Below are 24,136 nucleotides of genomic sequence, written 5' to 3'. Positions count from 1 at the left end.
CTTGTTTGAGTTTATGCTTAAAACGAGAACAAATATCTCTCAATAGGGAAATTAAACTTGTTTTGTCTTTGAATTAAGTAGTTTATTTATTTATTTATTTATTTATTTTTTGAGGCAGCAAATATTTGTTCTTGTTTTAATCATAAACTCATTTCATTTTTTGACCGTTGTCAAGACTTCTGGTTTAATGTAATTTTGCTACTCAAGTAAGTGCAATGTGATTTAAGAATTTTTTTTTACACTGGAAAACAAAGTATTTATTTATTTATTTAGTAAAATGAATGAAAAAGTACTGTAGATCTATTACAAGTTGTATTTTCAAAGGTTGAGGCATTAAAATACATTTACATTTAGAGACCATATTGACATATTGTGTCTTAAAAGGTCTTACATTTACTTTCATAAAACTGACAGAAACCCTGGCTTCAAAATTGTGCAGTATCTAGGAAAACTACTTAGTGTTAGTTACATTCATTAGATATTACTTATAATTTGCTAGTAAAACATAATGTTAAAATTATTTGCATTTTTGTCTCTTAATTAGAAACACTACTACATTACCAATAAATTTTTATAATATAGCAATTTCGAAAGCACACCAAAAACAGATATGCTAATAATGAACACACTCCTTGATCTAAAAAAGGCTAGATTGATCAACTGATATAGTTAGGTGCATTTTAAATTAAGTTCACATTCAGCTTGAAGTTTATAAGAAGTAATCAAATAAACAAACAAATGAATAAATAAAAACGTTAAAAAAAAAAAAAAAAACGAAAAAAGAACAAATTAAAATAATGAAATTGCTGAAAAAAACTCAAACAAAAGGTACAAAAACTTAAAAAAAACTCCATAAACTTAAGACACTAACACATGCATATGGGACTAGCTATAGATAGGATTGTAGCGTTTTTAAAAGATTTTAAATACATTTTTAGGGTGTCCTGATATCACTCAACCCTTTAATAAGTTTTTGTGCTTATCTGTCCATTCTGTCTTTTTCTTTTTTCATCCCAGAGAATGTCTGAATACAGCTCGCTGTTGAGTGATCTGTCTGAGAACATCACTAATGAAGACCTGGAGCAGCTGAAGTCGGCCTGTAAGGAGGACATCCCCGAAGACCAGAGCAACGCCATCACCTGCTCCAAAGACTGGTTCAGTTACCTGGAGAAGAATGACAAACTGGCACAAGGTGAGGAAGACGCCGGACAGATTCAGTCAACAGAATGAATGAAGTGATTAAGTCTTAAGTGTCATCTAACATGAAAATGAATATGCTCTCCCTCAGGCTGCGTGGGCGAGTTGAAAAGAAATTAGAATAAAGTATTCCTCTCTGGCTCTCAAATATCATTTGTATTTATGTTCAAAATATTGAAACATCCTGATATAGGTCATGAGAGTAGAAAGCACCAATGATGTTCTTGTTGAACACAAAATTGTTCATAAAGAAGTAGCCAAAATCGTACATATTACAGAAATAATACACTTTAAAAAGAATATACTTAAGTGTGTACTTAATGTACAGTTTTGGACACTTAGTTATATGTTTAATTGCAATTAAAGTATTATTTATATTAAATACAATATTTGATAAATATTAGTGTCCTGACCCTCTTAAGTAGGACTTAAGTACATCTTTTTATGCAATAACTTCTATTGTCTTTGAAATATAGTTGAATTTATTGTACGGACAAGCATTTATGATCAACTAAAATATACTTTAATTTTCATTTCTAGTTAAACTTGTGTCATGTATTTCAATATATTTGTAATGATGGAGCATTTAAATCTATTAACTTTAAATGTAACATTTGATAACACTACATTTAAAACCATAATCAAGTACTTTAGCTTTATTTAAACAGTGATTTAAAATGTACTTTAAGATAAAAACTTAAAGGGATAGTTCACCCAAAAATGTAAACATGAGGTCATAATGACTCACCCTCATGTCGTTCCAAACCTGTAAGACCTCCCTTCATCTTCGGAACACAGTATAAGATATTTTAGATTTAGTCCGAGACTTTTCTGTCCCTCCATTGAGAATGTATGTACGGTATACTGTCCACGTCCAGAAAGGTAATAAAAACATCTTCAAAGTAGTCCATGTGACATCAGAGGGTCCGTTAGAATTTTTTGAAGCATCGAAAATACATTTTGGTCCAAAAATATCAAAAACTACGACTTTATTCAGCATTGACTTCTTCTCCCGGGTCTGTTATGAGCGCGTTCACAGCACTGCAGTTTAGTGATATCCGGTTCGCGAACGAAATCACACTCGATGTAAACAGATCTTCTTGAACCAGTTCACCAAATCGAAACTGAACGTTTGAAAGGGTTCGCGTCAACAATAAGCATTAATCCACAAATGACTGACTTAAGCTGTTAACTTTTTTTAACATGGCTGACACTCCCTCTGAGTTCAAATAAACCAATATCCCGGAGTAATTCATTTACTCAAACAGTACACGGACTGAACTGCTGTGAAGAGAGAACTGAAGATGAATACCAGGCTGACCCAGATAACGAACGAAAGATTGACTCGTTCTCGAGTCAAGAACCGGTTGCATCGGTTTTTCGGATCACCGGTAGTGATGGGAAGTTCTGTTCTTCTCCGCGAACCGGTTCTTTCGGACAGTTTGATTCAATAAAACCGTTGTCGAAAAACGGTTTTTCACCAGTTCTTTTTGCGCTCGACGTAATGGACTTCCATTGGCGATGATTGCCTTGATTCAAGCCCTTCGGTTTTACCCGTCCTCGCTCATAACATTAGCACAGAATCAGTTCAGAATCAATCATCAAAATAACCAGTTGGCAGTTCAGACGCGCTGTGTGTCAGTCTGCTTCACGCTGAATCAAGCATGCGCAGTATCATCAGCTCCTCGGTTCTCGAATCGGACGCGTCTGACAGAAACGGTTCTTGACTCGAGAACGAGTCAATGTTTCGTTCGTTATCTGGCTCGGCTCGGTGTTCATCAGTTCAGTCAGTGTACTGTTTGAGTAAATGAATTACTCCGGGATATTGGTTTATTTTGAACTCAGAGGGAGCGTCAGCCATGTTAAAAAAGTTAACAGCTTAAGTCATTTGTGGATTAATGCTTATTGTTGACGCGAACCCTTTCAAACGGTTCAGTTCGATTTGTGTGAACTGGTTCAAGAAGATCCGGTTACATCGAGTGATTCGTGTCGCGAACCGGATATCACTAAACTGCAGTGTTGTGAACGAGCTCCTAACAGACCCGGAGAGAAGTCAATGCTGAATAAAGACGTAGTTTTTTGATATTTTTGGACCAAAATGTATTTTCGATGCTTCAAAAATTCTAACGGACCCTCTGATGTCACATGGACTACTTTGAAGATGTTTTTTATTACCTTTCTGGACGTGGACAGTATACCGTACATACATTCTCAATGGAGGGACAGAAAGCTCTCGGACTAAATCTAAATATCTTATACTCTGTTCCGAAGATGAACGGAGGTCTCACGGGTTTTGGAACGACATGAGGGTGAGTCATTAATGACATAATTTTCATTTTGGGTGAACTATCCCTTTAATTTGCCCTTTATTACAAAGGTCATTTTTTAAAAGTGTACTTAAGTGTGTGTAGAAACATAGTCATGAAAAAATCGGTCTCTCTTTAAGTGGCCTTTTATTTCATTCTTATTATATTATCTGCAAGTACAGTTTTAAAAATATACTTTAAAGATTTGAAGTGCAATACAATTAAGCACACTTTGTCACGAAGGGGGTTTCAGGAGGCACTACATTTGAATATGTTAAAACATTTTATATTCCAAGAAAGTAAATTGTATGTGTTTGGAACAGCATGAGGACAGACTTCTCCATTCATTTACATGACGGTTGAGTTTATTGCACAGGTATGTTGTCGTGTCTTTATTCTGTGTTATAAGACGTCTCTGTGTTTGTCTTGCACAGATAACCTGTCCTACATAGAGCACATCTTTGAGATCTCGCGGCGGGCCGGACCTCTTGACCGGGTCATCGAGTACCGCACGACCGTGCTGAAGATCTCCGAAGACGACGAGATCGACACCAAACTCACACGCATCCCCTCGGCCAAGAAATACAAGGGTACAAATGAGTACATTCTCTGTGTCTTTCATTGAAATAGTGGCGTCTGTAACAGAGTTGTCCTTACGTCTCTCCTCTCTGTCGTAGATATCATTCGCCAGCCGTCAGAGGATGAGATTATCAAACTGGCCCCTCCACCTAAAAAAAGCATGAGGTCAAAGTTCATGACCTCTGCTCCTCCTCCCCGTCACTTCATCGTCACTAAGCCCCCACCCACTCCACCTCCTCCCCCACCCGAACAGAAGCCAAGCAGCCAATCAGATCAAGATGCTTTAAAGCCACGCCCACGCCACGGAACGCATGGAAAACTGAACGAAAGACAACGAAATGGACAAAAATAGACTTGCAGATCGGATCATCAGATTGTGTATGGAATGAAAAACAAAGTCTGTGTTCGCTGACGCTTGTGTGGAATTGTGTATGTGCGAGAGAGAGCTTATTCACACCCGTGATGGGATCAGAAGTTGGCCAGCACAAAAGGGAGTTCGCAGTTAATGTGGCGACTAGTGTGAGTCTAGTAGAGAAACCGGTTTAGCCACTGATCGCTGTTCCTATAGACACATTTATTCCCTGGTTAGTATCGTGGGTAGACTCCAGGTCGGTACATTCCCTTTAAAACACGACTCACATCAACATTTAAAAGTGTTACAGAGAATCCATCCCTGAATTTGTGTGATTGCCACTTAGAAAGCCAATATTTGCCTTCCTTAGAAATTAAATGCATTATCGCAGGGTATGCAGGTTACTTAGTAGAGATATGATATTGCTTTTTTATATTTCTGTACGTCATACTTCTAGGAATTATAGTTTATTAAATTATCAGTTATATAATAATAATCATTGTTTTGTGTCAAGCGACAGCAGTCTTATATATATAGCAACATATATGGAGTCTGTTAAACTAGCGTGGGAGACAAAATTAGACATTTATCTTCTATTATTAAATGTATAACGGGCCTAAAAACACTGTCTTAGAACGATTGGAACATGCTAGAACACTAAACCCCCCCAGAAAACAAAAACAAGCAACAGATTAGTAAAGTTATAGCTCCATTACTGCAGTATTTGCATCAGGAAATAGAAGGCTTTTTTTTTTCTTTATATATCTTTAAATTGCTCAATTTGACTATGTCTACTGTGAATTATTTATTCTGATGCCTCAGTATGCCATCATGTGAAACATTAGGATGATATCACATATACTGATATCACATATACTGACAGCTGCGACTAAAACAGGGATATTCATGTCACAGATGATGTTAAAAAATGAAATATATATATATATTACTGAGATAACTGCAGCAGTCGATATGTGGCCAAAAGTCTATACGGACACATTGTGTATCCAAAAAGCGCATCGTTTGAGCTGTTTCCATCTATTTTTATCTATTTATCATCCTAACACAGCATATTAAGATTGTCCTGTGTTTACAAATATTAATATCATGATTACGATTGTGATATTCTTTCGCACCATCTGCTGAAAGACTGTTTCAACACGGCTCTAAATTCGCTTGATCACTGTGCGCTCTGCCCCTGCAGACTGTTGTTTTCATGCGATGAAGCCGGAGCGGTTATCGAGGACATGCCATGCGTGTTTTTACGCGTCTGTATTTCCACCCACGCATGAGGCCCGCATGCAGCGTTCAGTTACAGGCTGTTTCTGCTACTCTATATTATTCTGCTGTGCGATTTTGTTAAAATTGTGGCAAACAAGCTGTAAGAGCTCAGCAAAACCTTACACTGAATCTGGAACTGCATAGTTATACAAGCCTGTGGTATTTTGTGAATAGCTGGAGAGCGACCGGTTGTGAGCATTCGTGGCCTTTAAACTTGAAAATCGGTTACTGTGGATTTCTGAGGACTGTAAAGAATCATGTCCTGTCAAGGTTTAGATCGGTGAATTGATCAAGTTTATCTCTGTCGCTGCCAGCCACACAACTACAGATCTGTTATCATTTATCTACCCTGTATGTTCGTTCCAAACCTATGCTTTGCTTGCTCAAAAAAAATATGTTTTGTAGAATGTCCTAGACGCTCCTTTCCATGCAGCGAAAGTGAAAAGCAGACGTCAAAAAGTGTGTCTATAATTCTTAAATCTATAGAAGCTCATTTCTGCCATGGAATAAAATATTTCAACCTTTTAAAATTATAACGGTAACTGCAACTTTTTATCTCACAATTGCAACAGTTTTTCTTGCAGTTCTGAGTTTGCCATGTTTGCAATTCTAAGAAGAAAAGTCAGAATTGTGAGAAAAAAAACAAACTAAAAACTTGTAATTAGCTTTATTTAGGGCGTGGTGGAAAACAAACAAGATTTTTGAGTTAATAACTTGAAATTGCAAGATTCACACTTGAATTTGTGAGAATAAGGTTGGGATAATGAGATCAAAAGTCACAATTACTTTTTTTATATATTTATTCTGTTGCACAGACAAGCTTCCATACAAATCTCTTTTGCATTTCTGCATATTTAATTAGCTGCATCGCATCAAATGTGCATGTTAAAATAGCTTTTTAGTATCACTGACGTCAAACTTTACATCTTGCCACTTAATCATCTTTAAAACGTACACAAATGTGAAACAGATTTGAGTTTATTGAGTTCTGACAGGCTCTCGATCCTCTTTCATTGTATGCAAAAGTTCTCCTTTTTCAGTCCCAGAAATGATCAAACAAATGTGAGGGCGAGTAAACGACAGAATGTTCATTTTTGTCATTTCTCAAAGATTAGCGTGTGAAAATCCAGACGCGTCACAAACAACCCCTTTTGAAAAACAGATTGTACGTTATTCTATTTATTGTAGTTTTTTTATGTTGTTGTTGTTGATGTATTGATGTTTCTCGGTGTTATACAGATATCATCTTGTTTATTCCGCGCTGTGTGACATTGTGGTGATGTTCCCTGTCTACATCTTTCCGAACACAAGGCCAAACGCTCATCAGACATGCCACGATCACTTCCGAATCGATTCGTTTCTCTCTTAGTTTAATAGTAGTTGGTTGGTTTAGTTTGTTTGCATCCTCAGTCCTGACTGAATTCTCTGTGATACCTGACTCTAGATCAGCTCTCTAGGCTTATGCTAGTTTACCAACCCAGATGTAGAAATTCATAACATCCCCAGACCAGCAACCAAGGGCTTCAGATGTGCTCACGTCATTGACGGTGGTTTTCATTAGATGTGGTTCTGTCGATCTCGTATCTGTGTCTGTGCAGTTAGTCACTGATCGGTAGATCCGTCTCTATCAAGGGCCTCTGTTCAGCACTGTGCTTTGCGCTTGAGATCAGTTTGCCAAGAGTATTTCTAAAACACAGCGCCTCCACTGGAGAACATCGGAAAAGCCATATTATCATCGCTTGCCCTTTTCCATGTTTCCTTTTCGAAGGCAGATGAATTTCCTGTTGCAGCAGGAAATGATGCAGAGCTTGATGATTTTCTTCACAACGTCTTTCTCTAGTTTAATGCCACTTCTTTTCCTCTATGCAGAGATTATTGGGCACTGTGCACAAGCGTCTCCTCTAGACGTTGTTAATAACCACTACATGCAAGTATTACGATGTGTTCGGCAAAATGAAACAGTGCACTGCTGAAGCCATAGACGCATAATCATGTCTTCTGATTGTCAAATTGGATGTCAGAGTATTAAAACATATCAGCCTTGATAATGCTGCAAAAGCTTTGTAATGCTGAAGATTTATCGCTATTGGCGTAACAGAAACACGACTCGAGGTGTTTTATCCTACGTTTAGTTATCGTGTCCAAAACAAGTTCCACTGAAACTAGCCAAACTAAAAATGAACACAAATAAATCCTGTTGAAAACCTGTCCACTTCAGAATAGACATAAGAAAAGAAATGCAGAAAGAAAATGAAGCATATTTTTCGAGCCATTACGACTGCGAAGCACATTTAAAACTCCCATTTTCACCTGGATATCGTAAAAAACAACACAATATGTCTGGGTCTTCATGACTGTTTTGGTTCTTTGCTTTATAACAATAACACTGGGCGAAGGATGTGCTTATTTGTCATGGAAAGTATGTAACCTAAAAATAGGCTTCATTTTCTTTTGCATAATGTGATTCTCTTTCTTTTTTCTTAAGTTCTGACTGATGTTTTGTTCTTCAGTTGTACATACAAATATATTGTGGATTTATAAAAGTGTTTATTATTAATTAATTTATTTAATGCAACTGTATCTTGTTTTGGTGTACTGAAGTCTGTGTACTAACTGGACAAGCGGGACGGTGTTTATTCATCAGTGTAAGTGTAAGTGTGATGCTCAGATCAGGTCTGTACTGTTGGGTTTATCGTAGGGCTCAAGATCCTTTTCTATACTCTTCTGTTTTGAAAACTTTACAGCATAATTTACATGTCTTTTCGTCACATCTTTCCTTTTTTTGTATTTTTATTGTAGTGTTTTTCCAAATGCTTGTTCTGTTTCTTAGAAACGCTTCGCAGCATAATATGACTGTTTTGAGCGTGTTGTAGTAACCATGCCTTTGTCATGTTGTGAAATGTTCGTATGAGAGGCCACTGGCTGTAGATGCAAGAAAACCTTTAAGGATCATTCATTTAACGCACGTTTGAAGTTCCCCGTCAGAGCGTGAGACTGAGAAACGTGGAATCGGTTTGTGTAGAGACTGAAACACTCATCGTCGGCTGATGTGGTGTGATGGTTTAGATGATGGTGAAAATACAGTGTGTTTTGAGAGAGCGGATTGTAGGGCTTTAATGAATACACTGATCACAGAAATGAAGAAAGTAAATACGGTCAAATAACTGCACGGGTGAAACTCATGAAAAAAATTGAAGGTCATTTAACCCAAAAACAAACAATTAAACTGCCCCTTTATGCATACATACATATATATTAAACATTTCAGTTGACCTGGTTTGCCCCAATTTGATCAAATTTTATTCTTTTGATTGTAATTTAGTGAAAATCATGCTCTCTTGACTTATTATCAATAATTGTAATATCAGTAATACTATTAATAATTGTTTTTTAGGGTGAAGTATGTCCCACACATGCTTCATCTAGCGGTGTTAGTTTAGACATGAAAACATTGTAACTAAGCTTTTTTTTTTGACATCACATTCGTAAACCATTCAGATGGAAATGTAGAGACGTTGTAGAGAATGTTGAATAACTGATGATAAACGTTGTAGACAAGTTGATGTTACTGCAGAAATGGAAATGCGTAAAAGAAAGGAGAATAGAGAAAACATATGGATAATATAATGCACATTCATAGCACGGAAATACATTAGATTTAAAAATACGAAGCACAGGCTAAAATGATTGTGTGCATAAGAGCTGTTAGAGCTGTACGTTTTACACTGAGGACTAAAGCATGCTCTCATGTCATGACAAAGTGCCAACTCGATTAGTATTTGTGCAGAAGCTTAAAACAGACAAATTATTTTGTATGGCTCTCGTGATAAGAAGCTTACCTATAGTTTAAAAGAGTTAGCACACTATCAGTTGTGCTGTGTGTGCAGGTGTGCAGTGTTTGGGCTGGAGATGCTGTGATGAAGTCGAGTAGAAAATAGATACTGAAGTGGTCGGTCTTAGACTCATGCCGAAGGACTTCTTTGTTTTGCATTTTTTTGGTCATTGCATATTTATTTATTGATGTGATGCTCTTTTTTTTCTAAGTCGCTTCATAAGACATTTTGGCTTGAACCGCTTTGCAGATCGCTGATGTTCTCGTTGATCGGACTGATGTTTGATTCTCATTAAACGTTAAACCTCTATGGGTGGATTACTGTTAGCATTTCTTCAGTAATTCATTTTGCTTTCGTTCTTTCTTTTGTCTTATGTTGCAGCAACAAAGTGATGGACACTCAGTATGGAGTTATGTTTGTTAAATATATGTGGCTTCTCTCTTGGAGTAAATTAGGCTGAACCGAAATGATGCCGTTTTGTCATTGTGCTTAAATATATAAATATTATATTCTATATTAAAATATATTTGCTAACCAACAGATCTGTGTGAGTCGGTTCTTTGTCGCGCTCTCAGATAAAGTTGAAATTATGTGATAATATAAAATGCACAACACTTTTTTATGGTAATACTCTATTTCCTTGGGCTTGAAAAAATAAACCTGCATTACAAAAAAAAAAAAAAAAAGTTTTAACAAATATTTTTATATAGAAATATATTTTAAAATGTATTTTTTTATTAAATATTTATTGAATATTTTCTATGCATGTTGTAAAGTAGAACCTGTAGTGAAACTGATGTTGATGTTGTTTAATCTGTCATGATGAAATGAAACCTTATGGATGTCATTTTTGTCCAAGTGGTTCTACGAAGCTCGCACTCTATGCATCAGGGATTAGATATTATTCAGTGCTATTTTGTGGGTTTTGGTGAACATGGCCTAGGATGGACATCCCTTCTGGCTTCTACTGTTTTTGTGAAAAAGCTCTTAGTTTGTGCTGCAGGCTCTCAGAGCTTCTGGTTTCATACTGCCCTCATGTGGACAGAAAACAAAAGGATGGCTTTCTAGAGAATTTGCATGGACCTTTGATCCTTTAAAGACTGAAAATGTGACGGTCAAGCACATAATGAACAGGTTTGACCGGTTTAGTTTTTGTTTTGCTTTCAGTTTGTTTTGCGTGTTAAAATCTAGTTTCCACTGACGAAGACACTTGACGGTCAATGCACAGGATGAGCCAATAAAGTAAGTTATTCATGAATGTTTTGTATTTTACATTGAAGAGTTGTTTTGTATCTGAAGTTGTGGAGTTGAATATTGTTGACAGCTCTGCGTCTCACACCAGTCTGAAGTATTTGACAAACCCGGCTGAATGCTCTTGATGAAAAGATGGCAAAACCAAAAAGTGAGTGTACAATAACATTAACATGAAAAACTGAACATGAAAATCACTCTGTTTACTTTCTTAGTACACGATCTACAGTCCTGTAAATGATTTCATCGGCACACGATCATGATCCACTGCAAACTCACATTCACATTCAGATCTGACTCCAATCTGGTTTGGGATTCCCCACTTAAAAAAAAAATGAAGTCAGGGTCATTCTGTTCACACCCTAAGATACCTTAAAGGTTGTTACTGATGAATGTGCAACTGAACATATCAAAACAAGCCGTCTGAGGTTTGTTGACGCTGAGTAGTTAAGCCCTGCTTTTTTACAGCAAACTCCATGTGCCTTTTGGAAAGCAGGAAAACAAAAGAGAACGTAAGGATTCACTCTTTAAATCCAAAGTAATGAATAAAACAGCTCCATGCGAAGAAATTAAATCATGGCATGAATGCTCTTATTTGTGAAACCAGTAGCTATCATTCAGTGAATTCATCTTTTTGGTTGATTAATTTACTGATTATTTATTAGATTCACTGGATTGAAATTGTATGTGGGCCACAGAAGAAGAAATATATATATATATATATATATATATATATATATATATATATATATATATATATATATATATATATATATTGTGACGGGGTGAAGAAGCACACGACACGAGGATCAAGGTTAAGTCCCCGAAGGGTGGATTTTATTGAGGTGGTGCAGGGAAAAATAGCCAACGTGAGGGTTTCCGGTGCTCAGTGCTCAGCCCTTCTCTTCCTCCCTCGGTGCGCAGTGCTGTGTGCGGTCCGTGAGGTCCGTGTCTTTAGCGGGCTGGCGGTCACACGCTGCTGGTCTGGAAGGAGAAACACAGAGAATTGTTAGCTGAGTCCTTTGGAGACATCTCACCCTCTGTGTTCGTCGGTGCCGCTTATAAAGCCCGTCTGCAATGGGCTACAGGTGTGACCGCTCAGCCCATAATGAGCAGGTGCAGGTGTGCCTGCTCTGTTTCCAGGGCGATGCTGATGAGAGCTCGGGACACGCGTCACAATATATATATATTGTTCACTTTAAAGTTGTTTTGATCATAAATGAAGACTTTTACATGTTTTTTTCTGCTTATATTTTTGTCAAGATATCAAAAGCTGTAAAAAATTGGAGCAACTTTTGAATGAATATGCAGAACAAATACAGGAGCTGTGTCGTCTTAACGACATATGCCCAAAAAGGTAAAAGTCAATGATTTTTTTAATATCTGAATTTCACTGTTATTTGCCAACCCGGCGTCTCTGTGAAGGTGTGATCTTTATTGTTGCTAAATCAAGAAACAAAGGCCCGAAAAAAGAGAATAAAAGGATGCAGCAAAAAGAACTCAAAGAGCTTATGAAAACTGAAGATCAGTCATTTGATGTCTCAATCTATACTCAGTAATATAGAATCAGCAACAGAAATGATAAAGAAAAACAATCGAAGAACTAGAAAGCGATTCTGATCCTGTCCAGCCGTGCAATGTCAGAAGTAAGTTATTACTAATCTAAATTAATCCAGAAAATGGCACACAAGCATCATGTTTAATGAACAATGGCTTAAATGGCAGCAGCTGTGAAACTGTGAATGTGACCATATATATATACATATATCACACAGATTAACATCTTGGTGTTTCAGGTATGGCCCCGAGTTCTATGTGACACTAAAAAGAAAATGATTGCATCTGGTAAGTTAAGCAGCTTTGATGTTTGGTAAAAAATAATCAACCCTAAAAATTCCCTTTTTCCAAAAACATTACATAAATGATCTAGTTCAGGAGTGTCAAACATACCGGTCGTGGCCAAATGCGGCCCACAAAGGTGATTTGAACTATAATATAAAATATTAAATAAAAACATAATTTTGAAAATTAAATAAAGTGTATTGCTATTTTTAATTTAAAGTGAACAAATTGCTCATTTACTTGAGTTGCTGGTTACGCCTCTGGATATACATGAGCATTATAAAGATGTGCAAAAAAATTTGGCATGCAAGTGATGATAGATGCATTGTAACTCTGATATGTCTAGGGCTGAGTTTGAGAGGGTTTCACACATGCTTGCATCCACATTCAAGTTGTGTTGCATTCCTAGTTCTGCTATTTTAAACTAAGAATTTACTATTGCTGTAGCTTTGAAGCAGACTAGGTGAAGGCGTAAGACTGGTGTCCTCCTCCAGATACTGGGGCTATTCTAAGCAGAAAGCTCTTGTGTTTTGCCCATTAGAGTGTGGCATGGATGGAATTTTCACCCGAGTCTCACGAACGTGTTGTGACATGACGTCATTATCTTTATCTTGAGCTCTTTGGCTGCTCTCTGAGAAGGATCTCTGCTTGATTTCTAGATTACAGAAGTGTACCTTTTGAAAAGGTACTGCCCCAGTGACAGCTTTTCTACCTTCTTTTCTGAGAGTGTGGCAAAAAACGAGCAGGCTGGTTCCCAGCTCACTCTCTGTCATCCTGTCTCTCTAAGCCACGTTACTAGTCCCAAAAAAAATTTGTGATATTTTCGTACATCGCTACGTTTTATGTTTGGGATTTCTCATTTTCTTTTCTATGACATTGAAGGGTGTTGTGTATACAAAAACTCTTTCAAGTGCAGTGTTGGGCTCGTTACTCAAAAAATGGTAATACATTACTCATTAATAGTTACTCCTTTCGAAAGTAATGCTAATACTTTTCTTATTACTCGCGACCAACAGTAATTAATTACGCTACTAGTTATTTTTTAGTTATACATTACTTTTCCATAACACCCCAAAAAATTGGAAACTGCATCATTTTTGCAGCCTGTGAATCCATGAAAGTTACAGATAAATGATGAGTACAACGGGCTCAAACTCATGAGAAGCCACGGTTTTTAAACAACTTCTGATATTTAATGAAGCCGCACCATAGTAAAATCTGCAGCAGGGCTCAAGCATTAAGAAACGTGCTTCCAGCCGCTATATGGTAATGGGATTGTAACTAATATTATTACTTAAATTATATTAGTATTAGTCACAGTACTAGTTACAGAGAGAAAGTTGCTGAGAGTTCTGATACATTATATAAGATATTTAAGTATTGTATAACGTATGATCTTATAAAACTGTTAAACAAACCAAGATGTTTTTTGAACATATGGTATTAGAGTTCATTTGACGGGACGTGGCGTCTCCGTTCCCTCCTTCAGGGAACGAGGCTTACCATACGTAACCGAGACGTTCCCTTTCAGTCGGTCACTCTCGACGCCACTTCGGTGACCAACGAAAATGGTATCCCTACCAAAGTGCCATGGGTGCTGCCCCTTCCAGTGCCCTGTGCGAGCCGCCTGCGCCCCTATTAGGTGTAGGCCGGGGCTCGGAACAAGTAGTTCCACTCACCATTGTCAAAGCACTACCTCTCTGGGCGAGATTGGATAACACTGGGAAAACGTACCCGTTCTGCTTGGAACAGGGACGATGCGGTAGCCCCATCCTTCCCGAAGGAGGTCTCGGGAGCAAATACACATATAGCATCCATTTAGGTGTATATGGAGAAATTTGAGGTGATTCAAACCCTCTTGGAAAGGCAGAAGTCTGCCGGGGAAACACGGGCTCTAAGGCTATACCGTGGACTAAACGCATATGAGTACCGCTTAGGTCTCAATATGGAACCCAGCCTTCCATGGTTCTCACGGATTCATCATGAAGGCCTGGCGCCGGACGTTCCGCTGCGTCCAGCTGCCTAGGGTGATGGAGGATCTCAACAGGGTCTACAGTACGGACACTCTGGAGCAGTTTTAGCAAGCCGACACTAACCGGGGCCTCTCGGTGCCACTACCCGTTTGAGGTGAGAACACAGGAGGATACCGGCTCTACACGAAGGCTATAGAACCCAGCAAACGTGTTAGGGGTAACCCAGCCCACAGCTCTACAAATATCTGTCAGCGAGGCACCACGAGCCAGTGCCCAGGAGGATGCAACACTTCTAGTTGGGAGAGCTCACAACCTGAACGGGCAGGGCACACCCTGTGCCTGATAAGCCAGGGCTATGGCATCCACAATCCAGTGGGCCATCCTCTGCTTAGAGACGGCATTCCCCTTCTGCCTGCCTCCGTAACAGACAAAGAGCTGATCTGAGGTCCTGAAGGTTTGTGTCCGGTCTACATAGCATCTCAATGCTTGGACGGGACAGAGCAAAGCCAGGGCTGGGTCTGCCTCCTCCAGGGGCAGCGCTTGCAGGTTCACCACTTGGTCTTTGAAGGGTGTAGTGGGAACCTTGGGCACGTAGCCGGGCTGGGGCCTCAGGATTACCTGGGAGTCAGCCGGCCCAAACTCTAGGCACGAAGAGCAAGCAGGAGCAGAGTTTTCAATGAAAGAAACTTTGGCTCGACTGAATGCAAAGGCTCAAATGGGCCCTGCTGTAGTGATTTCAGCACCAGAGTCAGGTCCCAAGAGGGTATGGAGGGGGACCGGGAAGGATTTAACCTCCTGGCCTCTCTAAGGAACCTGATGACAAGGTCATGCTTACCTAAAGACTTCCCATTCACGGGGTCATGGTACACAGCAATAGCGGCAACCTGGACTTTGAGGGTGGAGGGAGACAGCCTACGCTCCAGCCCTTGCTGCAGAAAGGAAAGCACGACCGCAATCGGGCATCTTCGACAAATAGGTTCCACTTCAAGGCGTAAGCGTGTCTCATAGACGGTGCTCTTGCCGAAGTGATGGTGTTCACTACCTCCTGGGGTAGGTTACCTAGAACCTCCACGTCCCGTCCAGGGACCAGACATGGAGTTTCCAAAAGTCTGGACGCAGGTGCCAAATGGTGCCCCATCTCTGAGTCAGTAGATCCTTCCTCAGATGAATCGGCCAAGGAGGGGCTGTCGTGAGGAGCACTAGTTCGGGGAACCAGGTCCGAGTGGGCCAATATGGCGCCACTAGCAAGACTCGCTCCTCGTCCTCCCGGACTTTGCACAGTGTCTGTGCGAGAAGGCTCACTAGGGGAAAAGCATATTTGCGTAGGCCCCACGGCCAGCTGTGTGCCAGTGCGTCCGTGCCAAGAGTTCCCTCGGTCAGGGAGAAGAACAACTGGCAGTGAGCAGTCTCTGGAGAAGCAAACAGGTCTACCTGAGCGGCTCCGAACCGTCTCCTTATCAGCTGGACCGTCAGGGGATGGAGTCGCCATTCTCCCGGGAGCATTGCTCGTCGGCTGTACGGTTGAGCAGGCCTGTAATGTGAACGGCACGAAGTGACCTCAAAACCTTCCGACTCCAAAGGAGAAGGTGGTGGGCGAGTTGTGACATGCGACGGGAGCGCAGACCACCTTGTCCGTTGATGTACGCAACAGTCGCTGTGTTGTCCATTTGGACCAGCACGTGCTTGACCCATACGCGACCTTTGAGATGATTTCGAGGCACTGCTAACAACTCTAGGCAATTGATGTGCCACTGCAGCTGCGGGCCCGTCCAAACCCCATTGTACGTGGCCCACCAGCCGGTGGTGGAGGCATCCGTGTAAACCACAGAATGCCTGGAAATCTGCTCTAGGGGCACCCCTGCAAGATCTGACCACAGGGTGAGGGTTTGGCGACAGGCCGGTGTAACTTGGACCCGGTGAGTGCCGCACTTCCACGCCCACCTCAGGACTCGGCCATAAACCCAGTGCTGGAGCGGTCTCATATGTAACAGGCCGAGCGATGTAAGTGCCGCTGTGGCCGCCATATGCCCCAGGAGCCTCTGAAAAAGTTTCAGTGGGACTGCTGTCCTGCCCTTGAATGTATTCAAGCAGGCTAGCACCGACCGCGCACGTTCCTCTGTGAGGCGTGCTGTCTGTTCGACCGAATCCAACTCCATACCGAGAAAAGAGATCCTCTGCATCTGCGAGAGTTTGCTCTTTCCCCAGTTGACCCGAAGGCCCAACAGGCTGAGGTGCCAAAGCACAAGGTCCCTGTGCTTGCACAATTGATCCCAACATTGTGGTAGTATCAACCAATCGTCTAGATAGTTGAGAATGCGAACACCCTGCTCTCTGAGGGGAAAAGAGCCACCTCCACGACTTCCGTGAAGACACGGGGGAGGCAGGGACAGCCAGAAGGGCAGGACCTTGTACTGATATGCCCGTCCTTCGAACGCAAACCACAGAAAAGGTCTGTGGCGCGGAAGGATCGATACATGAAAGTACGCGTCCTTCAGGTCGATCGCTGCAAGCCAATCTCAGGGACGGATGCACCCGAAGATGCATTTCTGCGTCAACATCTTGAACGGTAGCCGATGAAGGAACCGGTTCAAAACTCACAGATCCAAGATCGGTCGTAACCCACTGCCTATCTTGGGTACAATGAAGTAAGGGCTGTAAAACCCCGTCCTCATATCGGCTGGAGGGACCAGCTCTATCGCGTTCTTTTGCCAGCAGGACTGCGATCTCTACCCACAGAACAGGGGCATCGGATGCTTTCACTGTAGTGAAGCGGATACCGCCGGGCGAACTGAATCGCATAGCCGAGGCTGATGGTCTGCAGAAGCCAGCGAGATGGGCTGGGTAGCGCTGACCAGGTGCTTAGAAACCGTACAAGCGGGACCAACAGAACCACAGCCGTACCCACAGTGGGGCAGCGAGGTGGAACACAGGGACCCAACTCGGGCGGCTTGTGAGCGGGCCGGAGAGGGTTGTGAGTGTGGGGTGCAAGGCTCACCTGGTTCCACAGGTTGGCAGAGGGTGCGTGAGTAGGGCCTTCGTTGACGCTCTCAAACTACCTGCTGCTGCCATCTGGCGAAGGAGGAGGAAGAGTGAGGTCCGGTGTTTGGCCATCCGCAACTAGCAGCTACCTCTCTCTGGGCCACCCGTCCCGGGGCCTCTTGCTCTTCCGCTCACCGCCAGGTTTGACGGGGGCCAGGATGGGTGGGGCAGCCTGCCTACGCCCAGCTCTACGGCGCCACTTGCTGGAGGCGGATGCGGCGCGGAAGCGGGGTGGACGCAGGGGGCCATCCTCAGTGACGAGCAGGCTGGGGCGCTGCAACCGGCGGACGGGTGGAGGCAGCAGCTGCCCGCAAGGCAGAAGGTTGGACTCCCTCAATCTGCTCCCGTGCAGCCGAGAACTGCTGGGCCAGGTTCTCGACCACGTCACCGAAGAGGCCAGTCTGGGACACAGGCATTAAGGAACTGATCTTTGTCGGCGTCCCTCATTTCAACCATACTCAGCCAGAGATGGCGCTCCTGGACCACAAGCGTGGACATCGCATGACCTAGATAACGCGCAGTGACCTTCGTTGCTCGGAGCGCAAGGCCAGTGGCGGTTCTGAGTTCTTTCAGGACTTCTGGATCGTGACCATCCTCGTGCAGGTCCTTCAGTGCCTTGGCCTGGTGCACCTGCAGTAACACCACAGCGTGTAAGGCAGAAGCAGCTTCCCCGCAAGCCATATAGGCCATGCCGGTTAGAAAGGCGAATGCCTATAGGCCCGGGAAGGAAGCACCGGGTCTCCCCGCCAGCAGGAGGCAGACTTAAGACACAATTGCATCGCTACCGCCCGCTCCACTGGGGGAATCACCGAATAACCCTTCACTGTGGAGATTTCCACTCGAGCCTTACCCTCTCGGCGGCCCGGGAAAGCATACCTGTCATCTCCAGATCCAATTCAGGCTTTGCCACCATCCCAGAGGGCGGCAGCGCAGCTGAATCTTCATATGACAGCTCTCCCTCCAATGCTGAGATCGACATCTGGTCGGGGGGAGGCCCACTGGATACCACTGGTATGCTCTTTGAAGAGGGCCCAGCACATTCCGTGGGTTACTCCTCTGGATCGGAGATGCAAGAGGAGTGATGGTCCCCAGAGGGTTGGTTCCCTGTGGGGTTTGCCACCACTGTAATCGTCAAACCTCTTGTGCTACTGCTGGAAGTGGTTCTCATCTGTCGGCCGCCAGAACGAGCCCCAGATCGCGGCAGTGGCAACTGGACTCCGCCCCCTTTTTGAAGGTAGCGGAGCCTGGTTTGCAGCTCCGAGATGGTCATCTTCCCACAGAGGAAACATGATTCATCCACGAAAGCTACCTCAGCATGTGTGCCCAGACACGTGAGGCAGCGATGGTGACTATCACCCATTGCCAGGTAACGACCGCACCCAGAAACGCACGGGTGAAACGGCATCCTTATAATGACCTTATAAATCCGTCATTATAAAAGATGCACCCATGAAGCTCTTTTAGAGAAATTTGCTCTTTAGGAAATGCTCTTTTAGTGCTGAGGCGCACAGGGGAATTGGCCGATTGCAACACGACAGGGGGTAGTGCAACCTGAAGTGTGCAATCCACTCAACGCTGGAACGACCACCGCTGAAGCGCAGTCTTGCGAACACACAAATAGACACAGTTGAGCAGAACGATACTAACGCTCGATGGACATTCACTGTAACCTCTGGAACTATGAAGGAAATTCATCTACCTCACTTCATCTGTGTAGGTATGTGTGTGTAAAGGCATATCTCCACTCCAGATCCAATCATTTCAACATTCGTGGTAAACCGTTCAAGCCAGAACTTTGAGCTCTCATTCTGAAGACTTAAACCAGCATTTACTGTCCACAGATTCTGTATCTTCATCAGATGATTGCAGTGAAAGCTCTTTATGTAAACGGCAGCCAGTGAAGCTGCATTGGAGAGAGGTGAACTAACCAGATTTCCACACCAAGCTTCTCAGTCCCACCTTCTCACTCTTGGGAGTTATGCACATTTTGCATCAGTACTTCACCTGTGAACTTTCACTGTGAAACTTTGATTTATCACCACAAAATTGCTGCCCTCCCACCTCATGTGTACCTGATTTTAAAGGATTTGAAAAACTTAAGAAGGTAAAATCTAATGATAAACTTTATGAGGAGGCTATGTAAGCTGACATTTATTTACTTACACTTGTAGAAAATAATCATCCATGTATTGGATGATTTTATCTGACCAGTACACAATAGATTCCATATAACCAAACTGTTTGATGGAATAATGAAAATTTTGCCATTATTTAATTTCCCTCAGGCCACTCTTTTATTCCAATAAACCAATTCTTCAAATTATCCATCATATTCCAAAGTCTTGTTGAACACCATAGGAATAACTTTGCCTTAAAAAAAAAAAAAAAAAAAAAAATGAATGCTGTATAATCCTCTTTGATTATAAGTTATATCCACCACTCAAAAGGTTTTTAGTATTGAGATTTGAAAGATGGCTGTAGAGGACTTGAAATATAACTTTTTATATGGACAATATGAGTAGATTTTCTCTGGTTGTTTTCACTTGCCGAAAGTAAGAATAACACTACCTCTGTAAGAACACTGTTTGATCAAATAATTCTGGTCTATCACTGTTAGGATGTGAGGGAGAAGGAGCAACATTAATATGGAGAGTGGTAAAAACCATCACCAGATGAAGCCCTTAAATTCGATGACTGTTACACCCTGAAGACATCTTGTGACTAACGAAATCAAACCACAGGTACTTGTAAAAGTTTGCCTTTGCATGTGTATACCACACACACACACACACACACACACACACACACACACACACACACACACACATATATATGTATATCTATATTACTGTGTGTGTGTGTTTGTTTAGTTATTTAAAATAATCCAGACTTACATGCTGCTGCTTTCTAAAATATTTCAATTCACTTTTTGTCAGAAGAATTTACAGCTGACACCCTGCAAGGCCAAACTTCTTTGATTTATACATTCAAGATGCAAAGAAACAAAACTGAACTCTATATAAAGACAAAAGGAAGACAAAACAATATGGATGTTAATATAGAATCAGGTAAACAACCACAAAAACCATACAAAACCTGTCCGCAGATCAGTTATTTATATTTTATCTTTATTTATTTTTTAATTTTTTTTAAATTTTCCTGTGTTCTTTCAGATGAATTAAACATTCCAGTCTGTAAGTGGCAGTACAATTTCATTATTCATACAGATCTTCACATGGCTATAAATATAATACACATATACATGCTATAAATAAATAAACAAATAAATAAAACTTTTATTCTGCAGTTAGAATAATATATAATATAGATTAAATAATTTAAATATTTTTGGCCTCATTTCAGCTGACTGCAGTCAGACGACCTCCTCAACGAGTGTGTGACAATGAACATTTAATTCAGTGGCCAGTAAATGTTCTGTAATATTCTGTAAAATTAAATGTATTACTGTTATTGTGCATTTAGCCACTAATGTATATATGTAATTTAAGTTTTACTATACTATTGTAAAAAAAAAAAAAAAAAAAAACGTTTTTCCTGAGAGGGAACGAGATGCTGCATCAGAATCACTTCTGATTGATTGCGTCTTGCTACATGTATGAAATCAGTCCAATGGCGTGGTGTGATGTCACTGTGTAGAATGTGACATTGTGACCAGGAAGCTATAGCATAACTGAACCAAATAATGTCAGCTTCTGATTGGCTGAAGCAAGCTGATAACAAGCTTGCAGGAAGTATGGCAGGGTGTCGTAGCATCAAGTTCCTTCTCAGGGAACCATGGTTGGAGTCAAACCTGAGATGTTCCCCCTCAAGGGAACTCGCACTGCAGTGGAAGTTACAATGCTATGTGAGATGCAAGCACAGTCTAAGACGCAAAGTTTGGACTTGCGTATGTGGTGTTCAGGCAATATGTATATATATATTTTATTGTTTTTGTTCACTTTAAAGTTGTTTTGATTGGAATGAAGACTTTTAAAACTTTTTTTTTCTTGCTTATATTTTTGTCAAGATTTCAAAAACTTTAAAAAATTGGAGCAACTTTTGATTGAATATGCAAAACAAATACAGGAGCTGTGTCGTCTTAACGACATATGCCCAAAAGGGTAAGAGTCAATGTTTTTTTTTAAATATCTGAATTTCACTGTTATTTGCCAACCCGGCGTCTCTGTGAAGGTGTTGATCTTTATTTTGCTTAAATCAAGAAACAAAGGCCAGAAAAAGAGAATAAAAGGATACATCAAAAGAACTCAGAGAGCTTATGGAAACTGAAGATCAGTCATTTGATGTCTCATCTATACTCAGTAATATAGAATCAGCAACAGAAATGATAAAGAAAACAACAATCGAAGAACTAGAAAGCGATTCTGATCCTGTCCAGCCATGCAGTGTCAGAAGTAAGTTATTACTAATCTAAATGAATCCAGAAAATGGCACAAAAGCATCATGTTTAATGAACAATGGCTTAAATGGCAGCAACTGTGAAACTGTGAATGTGACCCATATATATATATATATCACACAGATTAACATCTTGGTGTTTCAGGTATGCCCCGAGTTCTATGTGACACTAAAAAGAAAATGATTGCATCTGGTAAGTTAAGCAGCTTTGATGTTTGGTGAAAATAATCAACCCTAAAAATTCCCTTTTTTCCAAAAACATTACATAAATGATCTAGTTCAGGACTGTCAAACATACGGGTCATGGCCAAAATGCGGCCCACAAAGGTGATTTGAACAATAATATAAAATATTAAATAAAACATAATTTTGAAAATAAATAAAGTGTATTTGCTATTTTTAATTTAAAGTGAACAAACAATTGCTCATTTACTTGAGTTGCTGGTTACGCCTCTGGATATACATGAGCATTATAAAGATGTGCAAAAAATTTGGCATGCAAGTGATGATAGATGCATTGTAACTCTGATATCGCCTAGGGCTGAGTTTGAGAGGGTTTCACACATGCTTGCATCCACATTCAAGTTGTGTTGCATTCCTAGTTCTGCTATTTTAAACTAAGAATTTACTATTGCTGTAGATTTGAAGCAGGACTAGGTGAAGGCGTAAGACTGGTGTCCTCCTCCAGATACTGGGGCTATTCTAAGCAGAAAGCTCTTGTGTTTTGCCATTAAGAGTGTGGCATGGATGGAATTTTCACCCCGAGTCTCACGAACGTGTTGTGACATGACTTCATTATCTTTATCTTGAGCTCTTTGGCTGCTGCTTGAGAAGGATCTCTGCTTGATTTCTAGATTACAGAAGTGTACCTTTTGAAAAGGTACTGCCCCAGTGACAGCTTTTCTACCTTCTTTTCTGAGAGTGTGGCAAAAAGAGCAGGCTGGTTCCCAGCTCACTCTCTGTCATCCTCTGTCTCTCTAAGCTACGTTACTAGTCCCAAAAACATTTGTGATATTTAGTACATCGCTACGTTTTATGTTTGGGATTTCTCATTTTCTTTTCTATGACATTGAAGGGTGTTGTGTATACAAAAATCTCTTTCAAGTGCAGTGTTGGGCTCGTTACTCAAAAAATGTAATACATTACTCATTAATAGTTACTCCTTTTGAAAGTAATGTTAATACTTTTCTTATTACTCGCGGCCAACAGTAATTAATTACGCTACTAGTTATTTTTAGTTATACATTACTTTTCCATAACACCCCAAAAATTGGAAACTGCATCATTTTTGCAGCCTGTGAATCCATGAAAGTTACAGATAAATGATGAGTACAACTGGCTCAAACTCATGACAAGCCACAGTTTTTTAAACAACTTCTGATATTTAATGAAGCAGCACCATAGTAAAATCTGCAGCAGGGCTCAAGCATTAAGAAACGTGCTTCCAGACGCTATATGGTAATGGGATTGTAACTAATATTATTACTTAAATTATATTAGTAATTAGTCACAGTACTAGTTACCAGAGAAAGTTGCTGAGAGTTCTGATACATTATATAAGATATTTAAGTATTGTATAACGTATGATCTTATCAAAACTGTTAAACAAACAAGATGTTTTTGAACATATGGTATTAGAGTTTCATTTAGACACAATGTTGTCTGTTGTTGCTGTTTCACCAACAGAAATTATTTTAAAGGGGTCATTGGATGTTGCTAAAAAGAACATTATTTTGTGATATTAATATTAATATTAATATTGATGTAATTGTGAACAAATTAATGTTTAACAAAAGGTAATTCAAGGGCCACTCAAGGGGACATTTTCCGGTCTGGCCCTCAACCTAAAATGAGTTGACACCCCTGATCTAGATGTATTTGATTTTGAACTTGATCTTGTTTTCTTCTTCCAGGTGCAGTAAAGCATGATCATACAATTATGAGATTTATGAAAGATCTCAAAACAAACCAAAAACCATTTCCCGCAATCCAGAAACTATTCCAGGAGGAGACGTCTTATAAATTAAGAACTGCTTACAACAAAATGGGAATTGATACAAAGGTAGG

At 40.7% G+C, this 24,136-nt stretch overlaps 1 protein-coding gene and 3 long non-coding RNA genes across 4 annotated transcripts; all 4 read left to right on the top strand.

Moving 5' to 3' along the window:
- The first annotated feature begins 968 nt into the window (after positions 1–968).
- LOC109106968 (astrocytic phosphoprotein PEA-15-like) lies at positions 969–5,104 on the top strand. The gene is made up of 3 exons (XM_042761297.1): positions 969–1,192; positions 3,938–4,093; positions 4,181–5,104. Exons 1-3 carry the CDS (start codon positions 1,021–1,023, stop codon positions 4,432–4,434), a joined length of 582 nt encoding a protein of 193 aa, XP_042617231.1. The 5' UTR covers positions 969–1,020; the 3' UTR covers positions 4,435–5,104.
- A 5,666-nt stretch (positions 5,105–10,770) lies between these two features.
- On the top strand, positions 10,771–12,154 carry LOC122145744. The gene is made up of 3 exons (XR_006160549.1): positions 10,771–10,790; positions 10,873–10,950; positions 12,063–12,154. It is a non-coding gene; the product is annotated as an uncharacterized LOC122145744 (long non-coding RNA).
- Positions 12,155–12,350: 196 nt separating this feature from the next.
- LOC122145742 lies at positions 12,351–24,115 on the top strand. Its single transcript, XR_006160546.1, has 3 exons — positions 12,351–12,445; positions 22,215–22,262; positions 23,983–24,115. It is a non-coding gene; the product is annotated as an uncharacterized LOC122145742 (long non-coding RNA).
- LOC109053520 lies at positions 20,628–21,924 on the top strand. Its single transcript, XR_006160548.1, has 4 exons — positions 20,628–20,721; positions 20,827–20,847; positions 21,681–21,774; positions 21,874–21,924. It is a non-coding gene; the product is annotated as an uncharacterized LOC109053520 (long non-coding RNA).
- Positions 24,116–24,136: the final 21 nt, after the last annotated feature.

This window comes from Cyprinus carpio, chromosome A7 (assembly GCF_018340385.1).
Source record: "Cyprinus carpio isolate SPL01 chromosome A7, ASM1834038v1, whole genome shotgun sequence".
Taxonomy (NCBI): Eukaryota; Metazoa; Chordata; class Actinopteri; order Cypriniformes; family Cyprinidae; genus Cyprinus; species Cyprinus carpio.
Note: the sequence above shows the minus strand (reverse complement) of the source record. Positions and strands in the feature narration are given on the sequence as shown.

Excerpts from the sequence above, each read along its gene's own strand:
- LOC109106968 (XM_042761297.1), top strand. The coding sequence starts at position 1,021 with ATGTCTGAATACAGCTCGCTGTTGAGTGATCTGTCTGAGAACATCACT. Across the intron at positions 1,193-3,937 it reads GAATGACAAACTGGCACAAG|ATAACCTGTCCTACATAGAG; the intron begins GTGAGGAAGACG and ends TGTCTTGCACAG. Across the intron at positions 4,094-4,180 it reads CTCGGCCAAGAAATACAAGG|ATATCATTCGCCAGCCGTCA; the intron begins GTACAAATGAGT and ends TCTCTGTCGTAG.